General features: G+C 33.5%; 1 protein-coding gene across 1 annotated transcript; it reads right to left on the minus strand.

Annotated features, from left to right (window-relative positions):
* Positions 1-3,649: 3,649 nt before the first annotated feature.
* Positions 3,650-6,094, minus strand: LOC137654013 (SCAN domain-containing protein 3-like). The gene is made up of 3 exons (XM_068387647.1): positions 5,842-6,094; positions 4,495-4,679; positions 3,650-3,730 (listed from the first exon to the last, which is right to left on the minus strand). Exons 1-3 carry the CDS (start codon positions 6,092-6,094, stop codon positions 3,650-3,652), a joined length of 519 nt encoding a protein of 172 aa, XP_068243748.1.
* Between the last annotated feature and the right edge of the window lie 11,163 nt (positions 6,095-17,257).

Consider the following 17,257-nt stretch of genomic DNA (forward strand, 5'->3'; position numbering starts at 1 on the left):
GGTAATAACTGAAACAAAAGTAAGAGGGTAGTTTGTCCAGAAATGGAATAATAAAGAATGATTGTAGGGGGATATGAAAGGTATAGGTTTAAGGGAAAGGGTAGCATCTGTAGTGAAAGGTATGGTCAATGGGTGAATGGGAGTACAAAAAGTATTAATTTAAGGATTGTATGGGTAAGCCTTTGGATATCATGACAATTTTTTTTTCATGAGGTCCAGGAATAAGAAAAAGGGATGATGAAAGATCTCTTGGAGCGGCTAAATCTTTGCCTAGGTGGTTTAGTTGTTAAATTAAAATGCAAAAACATCAGTCAGATAAAAAAAAAGTAGTTAGTAGTTATGAAGTTCCTACCATAAATGAGAATGGAGATAATCTTGTGGGTATAAGTGTTTGGAAAAGGCTTTATTTTTTAAGTATACAGCTTCTTAAAAGGAACATATGTGAAATATTTGCGGTATCATAGGAGTTGATAGGAAGACAAATTTGATACACGGATAATGTAAAAAGTTTAGCTTATTAGAAAGCAAGTATTAGAACATCAGGAGGTAGTTCTGTAATGTGGAAGCAATAGATAACAGTTGGTTATAGAAAAGTGTATAATTCAAAAGTGACAGAAGGCTAGAGGTGAGCAAGACTCAGAAGAACTTGGATAGATGGAGGGATATATGAATTGGAAAGGAAGATCCTTGATGTTCTAGAAGTACAAGAGTGCATACAAGATGGGGTTAAGTGACACAATGTGTGTAGGGGTACAATGTGTTGCTGAGGGGTGTTCTGTGCAAGAATAGAGACTAATTCTAAGGACGTTATGTTGTTCCTGGGGTTTATACAGCAGTTACAGGAGTAATGCCCTGCTAAGGCCATTATCTATCTATCTATCTATCTATCTATCTATCTATATATATATATATATATATATATATATATATATATATATATATTTGTTGGAACTAAAGATGAGGAAGTATCAGTAAAACTTTAATTTGAACAAGCGCTTTCATATTATCGTACCTTCTCCGGGCCAAATCCGCTTCTGAGCGCTCGGTCAAAATTACCTTCCAGCTTAGTGGCAACAATATACTGTACATCGCATACTCCTACCATACATCGTCAATTTGTACATATACATATGTATATATTAATATATATATGTAAATATATATGCATATATATACATATATATACACATATATATATATATATATATACATATGTATATATATATATATATATATATATATATATATACATATATATATAAAACTATAGTCATGCATCTGGGAACCAAAAAATATATTACATATATTATGGCTGGCAGGCTACACAACCCTCTTGAGTTCCAAACTCACCTGTTTGTTTTTACATTAAATCTGTTACACTTGAAGATATTAATACTCAACCTCTGAGACAATTATATAACTCCCAAAGAGCAATGTATAAAAAACTCAATATCCAAAGGTCTCTTAAGTACACTAAAAACAAAACTGGTTAATTATTCTTAAGAGTTATTCAAAACCACTTCTTTCTTCGATTCATTAACAGGATACAAGTTAGTATGAAATAAACACTGGTGATTGAAATAAATATATTCTATATAAATTAAAGCACTTTGAAAGAATTTACATAAGAAAAAATAAATCAGTCGAAATATTAAGTCTGAACAAAAGACAAAAATGTTACGCTCCAAAACATATATAATCACTTGACTTGAAACATTAAATCTACTTAAAACCTTAGACTAAAACAAAATAAATAATTACACTCTGAAAATTATATAATCACTTGACTCGAAATATTAAATCTGCATAAAACCTTAGACTAAGACAAACGAAATAATTACACTCAAATGCTTAAACCCTTAAAGAACTTAAATAGAGTAACTGATCTTCACGTATTTACTTGCTGGCCTGTTACAAAAATTTACACAATACCAACACTCACCACAACACAATAAATTCAAAATCACGTCTTTTGTGTTTCGTATCGGTTCAACACACGTTTTACGTTGGGGCACAGAATCACATTGGTGAGGACACACTAAACGCACTTGGAGAGTGAGAGAGTGGCACTTTGGCTCTTTCACAGGACGACTGTTTCTCTTCTGCCCCACAAATCCCTGGGGGCGCTTATATGTATATTAATTAGCTCCTTCCAGAAGATTCTAGGATCAAGATTTGGAAGCTTGGGGGTTAGCCTAAGGGCGTAAGGATTGCCAATGATTGCTCTCTCGGACGCGTACCAATACAACACGAGACGACTCTCTCTTAGCTAGCTCCACCCATATTTGTCCTCGGAAATAAAAATAAAAGACAAAATCTAACACTAAGGTTTTTGAGAACCCTCCAAAACACGTGGCACATATAAAAATTTGGGTATTTTCTAACAAACATGACGCAACACCCCATAAAGGTATAGAAAACAGCTATATAAGCTCTTGTTCATTTCTCGTATGGATCATATAGCACTCCTAAACAGATTACGTAAGACTTCATAACAAAATATGTGAAATAAAAAGTTAATTCTTAAAAATAGCGTAAATTTACATATACTGACTTGAATGCAAAATACAATGAAATTAATGACAAAAGTCTTACATAATTTACATAACAAACTTATACCTACATGAGAGGAACTCATCTTAAGAGCTGGCTATTCACCTCTTCAATGCACATATGAAAACATAAATAAAATACCTAATTAACTTATGTACTCTACGCTAGACCAGCTTCGTATGAATATATAAAGAGACAATGGTTTAAGGTGCAAATATGTTACATCTCCACCCAGAGGAATGCCAAGTTAAAGGTTGTAGATCACTTAGTGTGAGGAAATGCACGTAACACTAGAAGGATCTTCCTCTGGGCTCAAGGTAAATAGAAGAAAGACAAAGATGATGAAAACGGAATATGCAATGGAAGATGAAATATCATTGGAGGCAGAATGGATTATTGAGATAAAATCATTTAAATAATTAGAAACTATGATTTCCAATACGGGGTCTTTAGAATTAGAGTTAATGAAAGATTGATAAAAGCTAGGTTAAGTAAAATTTTGAAATCAAATCGCCTGAAATTACACAAAAAAATGTGGCTATATATCAGTTCAGTGACATCGGTGTTACTGTATGGACATGAGTCGTGGTATGACAATAAGACAATAGCCAATAGGTTTTGTAGATTTGAGAACAAAGCCCTCAGAAGAATATTGGGAGTTAATTGGCAGGAACAGGATAAGATATGAAACTATGAGAGAGATTACCCGGGTGCCATATGTGGATGAGATCATGGTGAGGGGCAGATGGAGATGGTTTGGTCATGCTCTTCGCACTCCTCAAGAGAGATTAGTTCACCAAACTTTCAACTGGTCTCCACAAGGCTATAGAAGAGTTGGAAGACCCAGACCTACATGGCTGAGGACAATGAAACGTGAAGTAGGAGAGGATGATTGGAGAAGTATTGATTTAAAGGCTTAAGATAGAGATGACTGGCAAAATCTAACTGAGGCACTTTGCGTCAATAGGCGTAAGAGGAGGAGATGATGATTATATATACGGTATGTATATATATATATATATATATATATATATATATATATATATATATATATATATATAAGGTTTGCTCCAGACATAACAGCAAGTGCATTGTATTAGGTAACCTTAAATTTGAATTCTGCTGGTTTGTGATAGGTCACACTGCAACATGGATCTAAAAACACAGGGTCAAAGCACTGTAATAGAGTAAGGAGTTAATGATTTGTTTAACCGAATTCAGATAGGGACTATCACTCATAAGTTCACCCATGCACATTCTCCTGAGATGAAAGAAACCACGGGAAGAAAATTGAATATACTACTAAGTGAATCTTAAATACTTTTGTCTCTACGACACTTTCAAAACGAACTAGTCAGGATTCACTCAGTATCTCCATTTCCCCTGTGGTTTATTGCTTATGTATAAGTATTTATATAAAACAGTGGTTCTCAACCTTTTTCACTCCATTCCCCCTTCATGAATTCTCAACATTCGTGTGGCTCCCTTCATTTTTCTCCCAAATCCCACTCTGCCAAAAAAAAAAAAAAAAAAAAAAAAAAAAAGAGATGAATAAATAAAATGATGATGAAGAGAACACCTTTGCTTTAATACAAAGTTTACAGTCATAATTATCTTATATTGATAGATTTCTGTGATATGCTTGAATTACATCACTAGACTACAAAAGAGTAGCAGACAGTAGCAAATTTGATTTGGATGGGAAAAAGTTCAATTAACCTCTGCATATTTTATCACACATCAGTGGGAAGACTGATATTGTTTCGTTTCAGTCAGTTGACGAATCTGAGGTTGTGTCACTGACAATGCACATCTCATGTCGGGGTTCACATCCAATCAATTCCGGCTCTTATTCTTGATTTGTAGAAGGGTGGAGAAACCAGACTCATATAAATAGGTAATTGAAAAAGGCAAGAGTATTGGAAGTGCAATCTCACTAACTTTTGGATATGACTGATGCACCGAACACCAGAATACATTCAGAGATTTTTCTTCATAGAGATCTTTGGCAGCAGAATCATGTTTGAGATCAAGGAACTCGTCCTGAACATCACTGGGAATGGTAGTAATATCAAGAGTGCCAGAGAATGGATTCCTTACCAAGTTCCCTTCTTCCTCCTCGAATTCTGGAAAGTACATAATAAGTTCATTTTCCAAGGATCTCAGATGCTGAGTGATTTCAGTTTTAAGTAATGGGTCAAGCAGACTATCTTCATTCTCGTCAAGGACAGCTGAAAGGTTTTCAAACATGGCAACATTCCCGGCACCGACTTTCCTTTGCCAATTCAAGAGCTTGGCAAGAAATCCACGAAGACAGTCCATCAGGTGAAACACATTTTTTTCCTTGCCCTGTAGCTTCAGATTCAACCTATTTAGCTACTCAAATATATCTGCTGAATATGCAAGACGTGGCTCCCACCAAACCTCATTGAAGTGACTCAACAGATCATCTTTCCCTTGCATTTCCAGGAACAGTTTAAGCTCCCCCCGAAATTCAAACACTCGATTCACAACATTGCCCTTGGAAAGTCAGTGCACTTTGGAGTAAAAGAGGAGAGCTTCATGCTCTGAATCCATGTCTCTACAAAGGTTCTAGAAAAGGCGAGAGTTCAAGAGTTTAGCTTTTACAAAATTGATGCATTTGACCCCTGCCTCCAGGATCTTGTAAAGTTCATCAGGGAAGGTTTTCGAAGCCAGTGCAAAACGATGGATCATACAATGAACCCCCTTGGCATTCGGAGTTACTTCCTTGACACGCTTCTGGAACTTTGATTTTGACCCCAGCATCGCTGGAGCCCCGTCTGTACAGACTCCAAAACAATTTTCCCATGGGATACAGTTAGCTTTGAAGAAAGAAGATAGCTTTTCCATCACATCTTCAGCTGTTGTGGTGATCTCAAGATGTGTACATAACAGATATTCTTCCTTGATATCACACAAGAAAACATACCTAACAAACACAAGTAGCTGTGCACAAGAACTCACATCCGTTGACTCATCCAGTTGTATTGCAAACATACCAACTGGAGACGATTTGATCTCCTATATCAATTTTTCCTTTATGTCATCTGACATTACATTAATTCTCCACTTCACTGTGTCGTTTGACAAGAAAATATGTTGAATTTTACGTTCACTTGCATCTCCAAGAACACGCTTGACCATCTTTAAAGTACATGGCTCAATTAAGGTTTCACCAATTGTGTGTGGGGCTTCTTTTGCTTCCCATTTCGAGGGCAACCTCATATGATGCCTCAACTACACTTGAGGTCTATTGTTGGAAAGCACCAGTAGCATCCATTTTCTGTTGTTCCAAACTACTTTCGTGGCACCTGAAGAAATCGGGGTCTTTCTCAGCATACTGTGGATGGATGGTCAGCAAATGATGCTTCAACTTACTAGGCCTCATAGAATCGTTCCCCAGCACTTTGAAGCACAGTACACACTGAGGTTTCTCGATGCCATCAGCGAGGATTGATGTAAATCCACAGCTAATGGACTCTTTACTGTATTTCCGAATCTTAGTAACACTAGTAGCCATCACAAATCTAGGGAAAATAAAGAAGACAGAACATCAGAACAAACATTAAATGATAAGACAAAAGAATGATAATGAAGGACAGATGAAAAGGACAAGTGATAAAATGATAAACACATAGATATCTAGAATGCAGAGAAACAACATCAAAAAGTAGTACAACAGGTATATGAATTTTTTCGACAATAAGCAGAAACCAATATCTCAACTAAAACCTCAACAGAAAACAACCTTCCGACCGCAAAGCTCTAATCTTTCAACAACCACCAAAAATCTACCAAAACAACAACGCCACGTTGAACCACGCCACAGCCGCGCCAACTTCCCAACATAATGATTACAATAATATAACACACATCAAGCAAATCGCATATATATTCACAAACAGGTATCCAGAAGTGTCAAGGCAACACGACAATAGAACGAGGTATGAACACAATGGTAGGAAGCGGTAGACTGTGACGAAAAAACCGTGATGTCATCCAACATGGCGGAAAACAGTTGCCACGCGATTTTTCGCCGCTTAAGTGTGAAATATGGAATATTTAAGGTATACCGTGAAACAGAGAACCACGAAAGTGGATGTCGTGAAAGTTGGTGCACTACTGTACAATATGGTTCAGAATCAATTATACCCACATGTTTACGTGATGATATCCCAGGCCAAACTGGGATCATTCGATCGCCTCTATCCCTCTGTCTCCCAGTGACTCACCCTCACTCACCACCCGGTGTCTCTCACCCGTCTCATACCCGTTCGTTCTCCGTGTTTTCTATCACACCTACACTGCACAAACAATTACAATTTCGCACAAATGCATACATACGCACATACACATACATTCGTAACAATATCATGTAACAAAACTTTATTGTCAACTCAATCAATTGAAAAAGAATATTTTCTCTACCAAGACAGTGATGCAAGTTTTTTTTTATTCAGATTTCTAACATTATTTAGAAATGTATAATTTGCAACAGCCCACCTAAATTCTTGCCATGGACCTCTTTGGGGTCATGGCCCCCAGGTTAAGAACCATTGAACCAGTATATGGTTATATAATTCTATGTGGATAGAATTATTTATAAATGTGCATACATGAATATATATATATATATATATATATATATATATACATAAATGTACATATGTACTGTATATATACATATGCATACATAAATATTTACCCACATTCACGATTGTACATATATATATATATATATATATATATATATATATATATATATATATATGTATATGTATATATATGTAGATATATATACACTGTATGCATTATACATATACAAATATACATATATCTATCTATCTATCTATATATATATATATATATATATATATATATATATATATATATGTGTGTGTGTGTGTGTACGTGTGTAAATTGCATGATGTATACGAGGTTTTGCAATGAGGCAATCCCTTGCCAATCCGTCTCTCGCACTGCAGAGTAAATTCCTGTCTCTGTGAGATATTTCCTTGAGTTATTGCAGCCACTCCCAAAGTTTACTTACCAGTGAATGCAACGGCTTATTCAACGCTCTCTCAGCCACTAGTCAAACAATGGGAACGTCGGTCCATTTCTCCTTTGTCTGCGGAGCCTGTTTTATTATCCAGGCTTTAGAGTACACATTGAATTATGCTTTCTTAACACTAGTTAGCTTATGCAAAATTATGGAATATATTAATGCGTATTTGTACGGTACGTAATTTGCTCATGTTTTGATTCAACTAAAGATATTTTAAAGTTTTTCTGTTCTAATTTTGATATATGAGGAAATTATGTTATTTTCAGATGTGTTGAAAAGGAATAGCTGGAAAATTCCGCGTATTTTTTCATTTGTAAAAGCTTTTGTTTTACCTCTGATATTTGACAAGTGTTTTCTTTTATAATTGGTGGCCGGGGTTTAATTATATCTAGTCACAGATACTTCATAAGGAGATTTTTACAAAGGTTTCCATAATTCTGCAGAGTAACGTCACTCTAATTTTATAAGAGGCTTGAAGATTTCATTACTTTAATAAACTTCACATCGCATATTGCAGTTTCAATAGCAACTTCTCAGAAGTCTGTTTTTAAAATGTTTCGTTTTGTAAGTTTAGCGCTTTCTTTTGTTGTTCTGTAAAGTGCATCTTTGTCGCTTACCATTAGAGTGTGAGAAAACATTGGGTCCTATATTAATTCAAGAATATATTGTTACTACTATAAAATGCTTTAAGTTTTTACTTGATATTACATATTTCCTGACCATATTCTCATGAAAACGTATCCACTTAGTCTTCAAAAATCGTGTGAATATCATTCTCAGAACTCTATAAATATAACGACTTTGAATCTCGATATGTACAAAATACTGTATATTAGCATCGTCATTATCATCTTCAACAAAAATGTTATAATTTTTGTTCTGTTTACCTGTCAGCCTGTTTGCTTGATTATCCGATGTCTGGTTTTAGCACTATATGATATCCAAAGAACAAACTTTGTTGGAACTTTGTCAAAATACTCTTTAGGTTGAAAGGATTTCTTCTTGGGATAATTTTTTCAAATTCTGGAGCAGAAAAAATATTGAATGTTGATATAGCTGATCAAAAGTTATATATATACATATATATATATATATATATATATATATATGTATATATATTATATATATATATATATATATATATATATATATATATATATATATATATATATATATATATATATATATATATATAGATAGATAGATAGATAGATAGATAGATAGATATATAGTATATATACAGTTTTCTAAATAACTTTATCACTTGGCAAAGGCCAATCGACACAGAGGCCGAAAGTCAAGCTCAAAGGTGTTTAGCAGTTTAATACTTCATAGCTGCCCTTTGCTTATCGAGAGATTATAGTAGTTTCTTAATAAACTAGAGCCCCTTTAAATATCAAGGTTAAAGTTTTCAAGTTGTTATATGTTATGTACCCAGTAATACGTATTTCTGGTAGCAATATATTATAATAGTGTTATTCATCAAGTTACTTTGGTGTTTATGTGAATGTCACTGATTTGGGAGGTGTTAATGCATCGTAGCCGGCTACTATATTAATTATATATAATAATTAGGTCTAGTATGTCACAACTTTAAAATGTCCATGGTCAGTGGTTTAGATCCTCATAGTGAAAGAGGTGAAGGTGTCTGGTTTCTGTTTTAGTATCATCAGAACGTCAGACGGGCAAGTCCAAAGCTCCACTATGGTCCTCAAACACAGTAGTGGCCTCCCAAGTAAACATTAAAACTCATGATCCTGGCCTGGGATCGAACTGCTGCTATGTGAATGCTAGGTGAACACGTTTCCACTGTACTAGCCAGGAGGCTAGTGGCCTCATGTTTAAATTATTAACATTGTATTGATAACATTTTAATTGTCTATTCTATTCCATTCAAAGTTAGACCTCAAGATCTTTAGGCCATATGGATCGCAGAACATTGGCCGGGGAGTCCATTCCTCAGTTCCACTATATAGTAAAAGTAGGGATGATGGAAAGAGTAATTACTGTAACGTAATGGTGACACTCCTTCCCAATTACAGATTTCCAACCTATATCTCCGAAATCTGGCACTCTGCCCACCAACCAGGAACCCTTTGGTTACTCTGCAACCACAGCCAATGTGTACATTATTTTAATTATCTAGTTAATCACTTAGTTCAACTGGTCTTTGCACCACCGTAGCTCATTTCCTTCACAATTTAATATTATTTCCTTGCTCCTGTGCTCTGGCAAGCGGTATATGTTGCTCTATGCACGTAAGCTGTCGTGCAGCCGACACACGGGTTCCTGACTGCTGGTAGATGAAGCTCCAGATTTCTGGGGCACAAGTTGGAGTACTACCTCCTGTTTATAGATGTCTGCATATTTGTAGAATATCTCCACAACGATAAATAACAACATATTCTCTATCTGTTATGTTTTAAAGTTTTACTTATAAACGTTAAAGATCATGGTCATAGAAGGTGTAACAGTTCTTATATAGTAGTGCATGTATTCATTTGATCCATAAAATGGTAAAAAAGTTCGTATATTTACTAATGAGTGTTACTGACGGAAATATCTTAATATGGAACGTTTTTATATTTTGATGCTAATAATATCACAACTAAGTCAGACTGGCTATTCGTAAATTAAAACCAAGTTTTACTAAATGGGAAGATAGACCAAGGATTTTACAATAAACTAATTAGCCTCGAGTATTTAACTGAAAAAAAAAAAAATTTGGATAAATGAAGCTTTTCTGATGCAACTATACTTGATTTCTGTTCAAAGGTACGAAGCCCAAAAATTTAAAGAAATTCATTCAAGTTTGCCGCAATATTACCTCCGCCAAGGTTATTTGACAGAGTCTGTTTATTCATGTCAGTCTGTGCCTGAGGACAAGATTACGTCAAAAACACTCGACGGAATTTGACGAAATTTTCACTACAGACGGATCTTAGGTCATGGACGACCCCATTAAATTTTGAAGATGATCCGGATTCTAGCCCGAATCTGCATTCTTTTTTCGCCATTTCTGTGGATAGGATTACGTCCAAACTACTCGACGGATTTTGACGCAATTTTCACCACAGATAGATCTAAGGTCCTGGGCGACCCCATTAAATTTGGAGATGATCCGGATCCAGAGCAGGATTCTAGTTCAAGTAATGTTAGTAAAGTTTAGCCACTATAATTCTTAGTCATGTATGCATATGCATATAATTTAAATATATATATATATATATATATATATATATATATATATATATATATATATATATATATATATATATATATATATATATATATATATATATATATATATATATATATATGTGGCGGTCAGCTCGTAATCCTATCAACAACTGAAGTCTTCTTAAATTTCCTCTTTGGCCTCATAATGACCACAAGGTACATTCACGAGCATTCTCAAAAATACACTAAACCCTTCTCTATTACAGCAGTTCTATAGTTCAGAGCCAACAAACCTTCCAATTAACCATTCTTTGGTCACAGCCCTGCAATTATATTGAATGTCATCTCTTGGTTTGTATCTGTTGTCTTAAGTTATTTATTCTTCCTTTTCATTTACTGTCTTAAAGAACAAATTTCATGCTAAAATATTAGCTTAGGTTAAACATGAACTTTTTATCAAACTCCAACTTTTAGGAATTTTAGGAATTTACTCGATTTTTCATTGGTTAGTTTATTTACTTTATTCTTTGTTGTAAATTAGCAAGTTTTTTCTATTCCCTGTAAGGGAGCTTAAAATCGGTTTCAAGATAATAAGCTGAAATTTGATCTCAATAGTTTTTCATGTTAAGGTAGATAATCGGAAAAGAAACATACGGTATAACGAAATTTCATTAATTGAATAACTTTTCCCTCTTGTTATCTATGTTCTTATTGCAACTAAAATGAAGAAAATATTAATTGGGTAATAGTTACACTTTGAAAGTAAAACTTCACAGTTATGCCCTGAGAAGTACTTTTATAAAATTGATATAATTTTGTATTTTATTAATAAAATAACTTCTTTTTTTTCTAATGAGCTAAATCTGGGACCGAATTTTTCTTGGAACTGATTTTCTCCATTATTTGCGTACACAAACTGAAATGTTATAAACGCCTTTAATTTTTGAATGAACACGAGTTTATGTACACTTCTGCTGATAAAACTATTTTTCTGTTCTTTTCATTAATATTAATATTTTCAGGGTCAGTACACGAAACTTTTTTTCGGACTGAATTTTGTGGAACTGGATTATCTGGGACCGAATATTTTGGGACCAAATTTTCTGGACACAATTTATAATAGATGTGAACTTTTACTTTCTTTAAGCCACGCAAGTCAGCCTCGCTACGAATTTTTAGAATACGAATTAACAATTATCTATGTGGTTGAGACGCAAACCAGAGAAAATCGAAACTACCTGTAGAATTTTTATTATTATTTTAATTTCCATCACGCACTGCCAATAAATCTAACATGCTGACATATCAGATAATTCAGATCCATCACCTAAACTGATTATGACATAACAAGTTTCCTAACAGGTGTAAAAATAGGAAATTACCAAAGATTGTTTCACGAGTGTTTGTTTCTAACTAATTTTGTCAGTGATTTATTATGGCAACTTCCCGATCCAAGTGGTAATTTACATACTATCCGCTTCCCACAAGCGTTACAGTTTGAGATGAGCCCTTATCTCATGGGCCATAATCCAATTCAATTAAAGAGAAATTTTCACGATCGTCTAAGGGAAATAAGCCAATTTATAGCCTTGAAAGCAGACCAAAATTGCTCTGTTTGAAGTTCAATGGTAGCACACCTTTAACTTAAACAATATGAAAATATAAAGCTAGTTATAAAGATAATTAGGTATATAGTACTATTAGCAAATTGAATAATAGCTAATATACTGTATTTACACAGCGAAACGAGTTCATTGTAAAAATGAATACCAACACATTTTCATTAAAGAACACTGGAATTATATGAATAAAGATCTATACTATCAAAAAATAAATCTCTATCTACGCCAAAATAGCTAATTATCCATAATACAAAATACTCACAATATGATAATATTCTTTCGTTGTTCTTGAATTTACATGCACTTGACAGAGTTGTTAACAGTTGTAAACGATAATTATGTTTTCCTTCTATCGTCAAATGGTAACAAGACGTAAGATATAGAGACAACTATACTGTACATCTTGTAACACATTTCAATTTCCCTAAATGTTCACGTGCTTTCTGAAAGCAGCCAGACAGTGCCCATTTTATTCTGTTGATTACTTTTATAACCTTTTACGTAAAATGCAAAGGAAATAATGACTTGGGAGTAGACAGAAAAGCCGTGCAAGGATAACAGAAAGTAGTAAATGGATACTATTGGAGAAACAAATTAAAATAGGTGAATAAATACCAGTAGTTGATGGCGTGACTCAACTTACGAGGCTCAAGCCCTCACCCATCGAGACCAGCCGATGTTTTTACTGAAAACAAATTTGTTGATTATGAGGATTCTAATGGCCTTGTGATGACGATGATTTTAAACTATTTGTCAGATGATGACAATTAAGAAATGGAAGAGTAGAGATAATGAGGTGGAAATTCCTGATGATACACGACACTGGATATGAAGAAAGCAACATGGTCGAGGGCAGATTGGTTTAACTGCAGAAAAAAAGCAATAGTTCGGAAGGAAATCAGAAGGCTAAGAAGAAGCTCAAGAACTCCATAAGAAAATTAATTAAAATGAGACTTCAATTAATAAGGTACCCAGGCTATAATGCTGATGACTTCTAAATTTCTTGCAACAAAGGTACCATAGAAGTATGCCAATAATAACAAAACAATAATTTTACAGCTTTACATGCATTTACACTTGAAATTTTGATATCTCAAAACTATTGTAGGTTTTCCAGTACATGAATGACTTTAAAACTCAAACGCTTTTTTTTTTTTTATTTGTTGTCGGATTTTTATCGTTCAAAAACCTTTGGAATCCTTGATAACTTTTGCTTAAGAAACCGTGGTCACATTTTCATATTACCCAAATTTTGAGTTTTGTTTTTTAATTTTATAATCTAATAATAAAACAAGATAAATATGAATTATAGATTTATATTTATTTTAATCAAAATTCTGTCCACGGTTTCTGATATACCATTAAGCTGTGAGTATCTATTGATTTAGCTTTCAAAATTCAGTTAAAAACTAAGGGAGTCCCTAGGTTTTAAAGCAACGCATCTAAAATCAGTAAAATAATTATAAGAAAATAAAAATGATTAAAACTTTATGAAACTTCCTGTATCAACTTTATATTAGGTAAGGGTAGCAGAACAAAATTGATGCAAGCAATCGTTCAATACCCCTCCCCCAAGCAAGCTGATCACCTTGATTTGTCAACCTAAAACCCTTATGACTGGACTGATTTAATAGGCTGTCTCCTTAAATACAGATATATTTCTCCGGGAAGCCTTCCTTTCATAGTAGAGACGTACAGTATAGCGAGTAATAACATTTTGGAAAACCAGAGTTGAACACAAACATGAAACATATGAAAGGAGTCTAATAGGTAATTCCCATAATAAGTTGAAGAACACTCAATGAGAGGGGTAGCATGAATGTTTTAGTATAGAGAAACAGCTTAAATCTTCATTTGAAAATAGCCATTACTTTTTCCACAACTCCTGAAAGATTTTGAAATAAAGTAATTATATAAGCTGGCCGAAACATTTTTAACTTTCAATGTTTCTTTTTTTCAAACTAAGATTACTTACTCTTAGTAATTGATCTGCTTTGACGAGAATTTTACTAGAGAGGTTAATTTGTTGAAAAACAGCCCTACTTATTTACCTGATAAAAGTGTTGTATATCCACCAAATGTAGGAGGTATAATTAAAAAAAAAAAAAAAAAAAAAAAAAAAAAAAAAAAAAAAAAAACCTTAGAAAATGATAATTTCTTCAGTCAAGGAAATGAGACATGCTACAATATAACTCTTGAAAACTGGAGAAAATCATGTTAAAATTTTGGCAATATTCAACACGTGATAACGAACTGCTTTTTCAACAAAAACTTATATTTTTCTGTCTATTATCCCATGATACGATACACTGTATGGCTCCAATGAAAAAAATTCTACCGCTTAAAGATTCCTTGAAGTTGCTAGCAATTGCAAGGTATGTTACCAAAATATTCTTATAAATTGCAATAAGAATAAAATAGCGTGGAATGATAAATCAACATTGCTTTTGTTAATCCAGACAAAATGAAAGTACATGTTTTCTGAAAAATGCTGCAATGAAATTATCTCGTTGTCAAATCACATAATTTTTACAAGCAAGCAACGAATAAGCTTGGTATCTTGCTTGTTTGCTTTGGAACATAACTAATGTTGAAAAACACCAAAGTGAATGAAGTTACAGCTGTTCTGAAAAAGAAAACCTACCAACACAATAAAAAAAATAGTTACTTTGCAACATACACAGCGTTGCAAAAAAGGCCCAAATGAATGTAGTTATTGTTGCCGTGGAAGAGAGAAACTTCAAAGGTTGTAAAGTAACAGTAACTTTGCAGGAAAGCAACCAAATAAGCTTGACAGCTTGCTTACAACACGAGTAATGTAAAAACACTAGAATGAATGAGGTTATTGTTGTTTGTGAAGAGAAAAGCCCACAAGACACCACAGTAACATTGACTTTGTTAAAGACAACAAGAGCTTACGATACTGTACTTACGTTCTGCCGCGAAGAGTAGATCATTGAGTAGGCCTATTGGTCAGGTAAACGTAATCCATGTTATCATCTGGTGGTAAGGTCAGAGGGAGAGGAGCATTAACGATGAATACCCCTGACAACCTCGAAATCATCCCAGATTGTTTTATCGTTTTTCTCCCATACTTCTACCTTTGACACGGAAGACCTCCACTTCTTGGCTAGCATTTTCTTTACTTTCTCAATAAACGTCTCTTCACTATTATCACTGACCACGTTTTCATAGGACTTCATCACTTTTCGAACTTTTATTTGTTTTCCCTTTCCATGCACTTGCCACCACTCCTTCATAATCATCATCAGTGTCACTGTAACCTAGGAAGCCAGGGTCATCATCATTATTATCATGATATGAAAATAAAAAACTTTCTAGTCTTCATTATTATCATGATATGAAAATAGAAAACTTTCTAGTCTTCATCATCATCATGATATGAAAATAGAAAACTTTCTAGTCTTCTATTTTTTTTTTTTTTGTCAACGTGGCATTACTGAGAATTTACAATTGAAAAATGTAGCTTTTAATGAAAATTATACGCCCAATGTGGATGTACGAGGGGTGTTGACACATTCACTATCAATAGAATGCGTAGTGATGCAATATCAACCAAACTGAAGGGGTAAAAACGCAAAAGAACAGGAGTACAACACGAAACTCTCATTTCAAAACAACACCGAAAGATTGGATTGACTCGGCGATACTAAGTACCAATTTATTTTACCATTTACAAAGTGTTATTATAAATTCTTTTTAGTAATTTATGAGATTTTATTATCATCATTAGTTGTTTAGTAAGTTTAATATAGCAAAATAATAGTAATAATCTTAATAAATGCTTGAAATACTATAATAATAGCGATAACAAAGTTCGTTATTAATCAGTTCTGTTGGCTCCCCTTTTACGCAGCCAACTATTCCAAATCGTATCACAATACCTTTTTATATTTATCTATATTGGTATTTCCTCTTCCAATTAGCTGTATTCTATTTAATCATCACTGAAATAAGATGTAAGTAATATGAGGATAGAAAGTACAAATAAAAGTGATAATGCACGAAAGCAATGTTAACATCTGTACGAACGCCAGTGGTTGGGCATCAAGGGGCCACTGTTAAATATGGAAGGACACTAGGCTATTGGAGCGAGCCCATATATGCCTAAGAATTTTGGAACTGTATGAGAAAAGTATTAGGGCATATTCTGAGATCAGCGGTGGATAATCAGTCATTATAAAGGTATCTGTGATTCTGTTACATTCAGGTACATTATTATCATTTGTAATTACAAAATTGGTATAATTACAGATATAAAACTGAAAAACATAAAGTGAGCTATGCAAAAGGCATTAATTCATGTCCGTGTAGAAATTGTAAAATATAACCGTGGAAATACAAGAAGAAAATAACTTTCATAAATCTATTATGTAATAGGTACTCTTGATCAAAAATTAAATGGATGGATCACATTACATACACACACACACACACACACACACACACACACATTATATATATATATATATATATATATATATATGTATATATATATATATATATATATATATATATATATGTATATACATATATATATATATATATATATATATATATATTGAAAGTAAAAAAATGCTTACTATACATTATATGTGATGAAGCAACAGACTACTGCGACATGACTCACTTCTACAATATTCTCCTATTCCTGTGATTTTCTGTAAACCTATCTGTAAAATTCCTCTGAATCTAATTTTTTAACTTTCATACTTTCAGTTAATAACACAGCAAGATTGTTTAATCTACCCATTGTCCATTGCAATGATGAGAGTAGTCTTAATAAATTTCAGAG

The sequence above is a fragment of the Palaemon carinicauda genome, chromosome 15, assembly GCF_036898095.1.
Source record: "Palaemon carinicauda isolate YSFRI2023 chromosome 15, ASM3689809v2, whole genome shotgun sequence".
Taxonomy (NCBI): domain Eukaryota; kingdom Metazoa; phylum Arthropoda; class Malacostraca; order Decapoda; family Palaemonidae; genus Palaemon; species Palaemon carinicauda.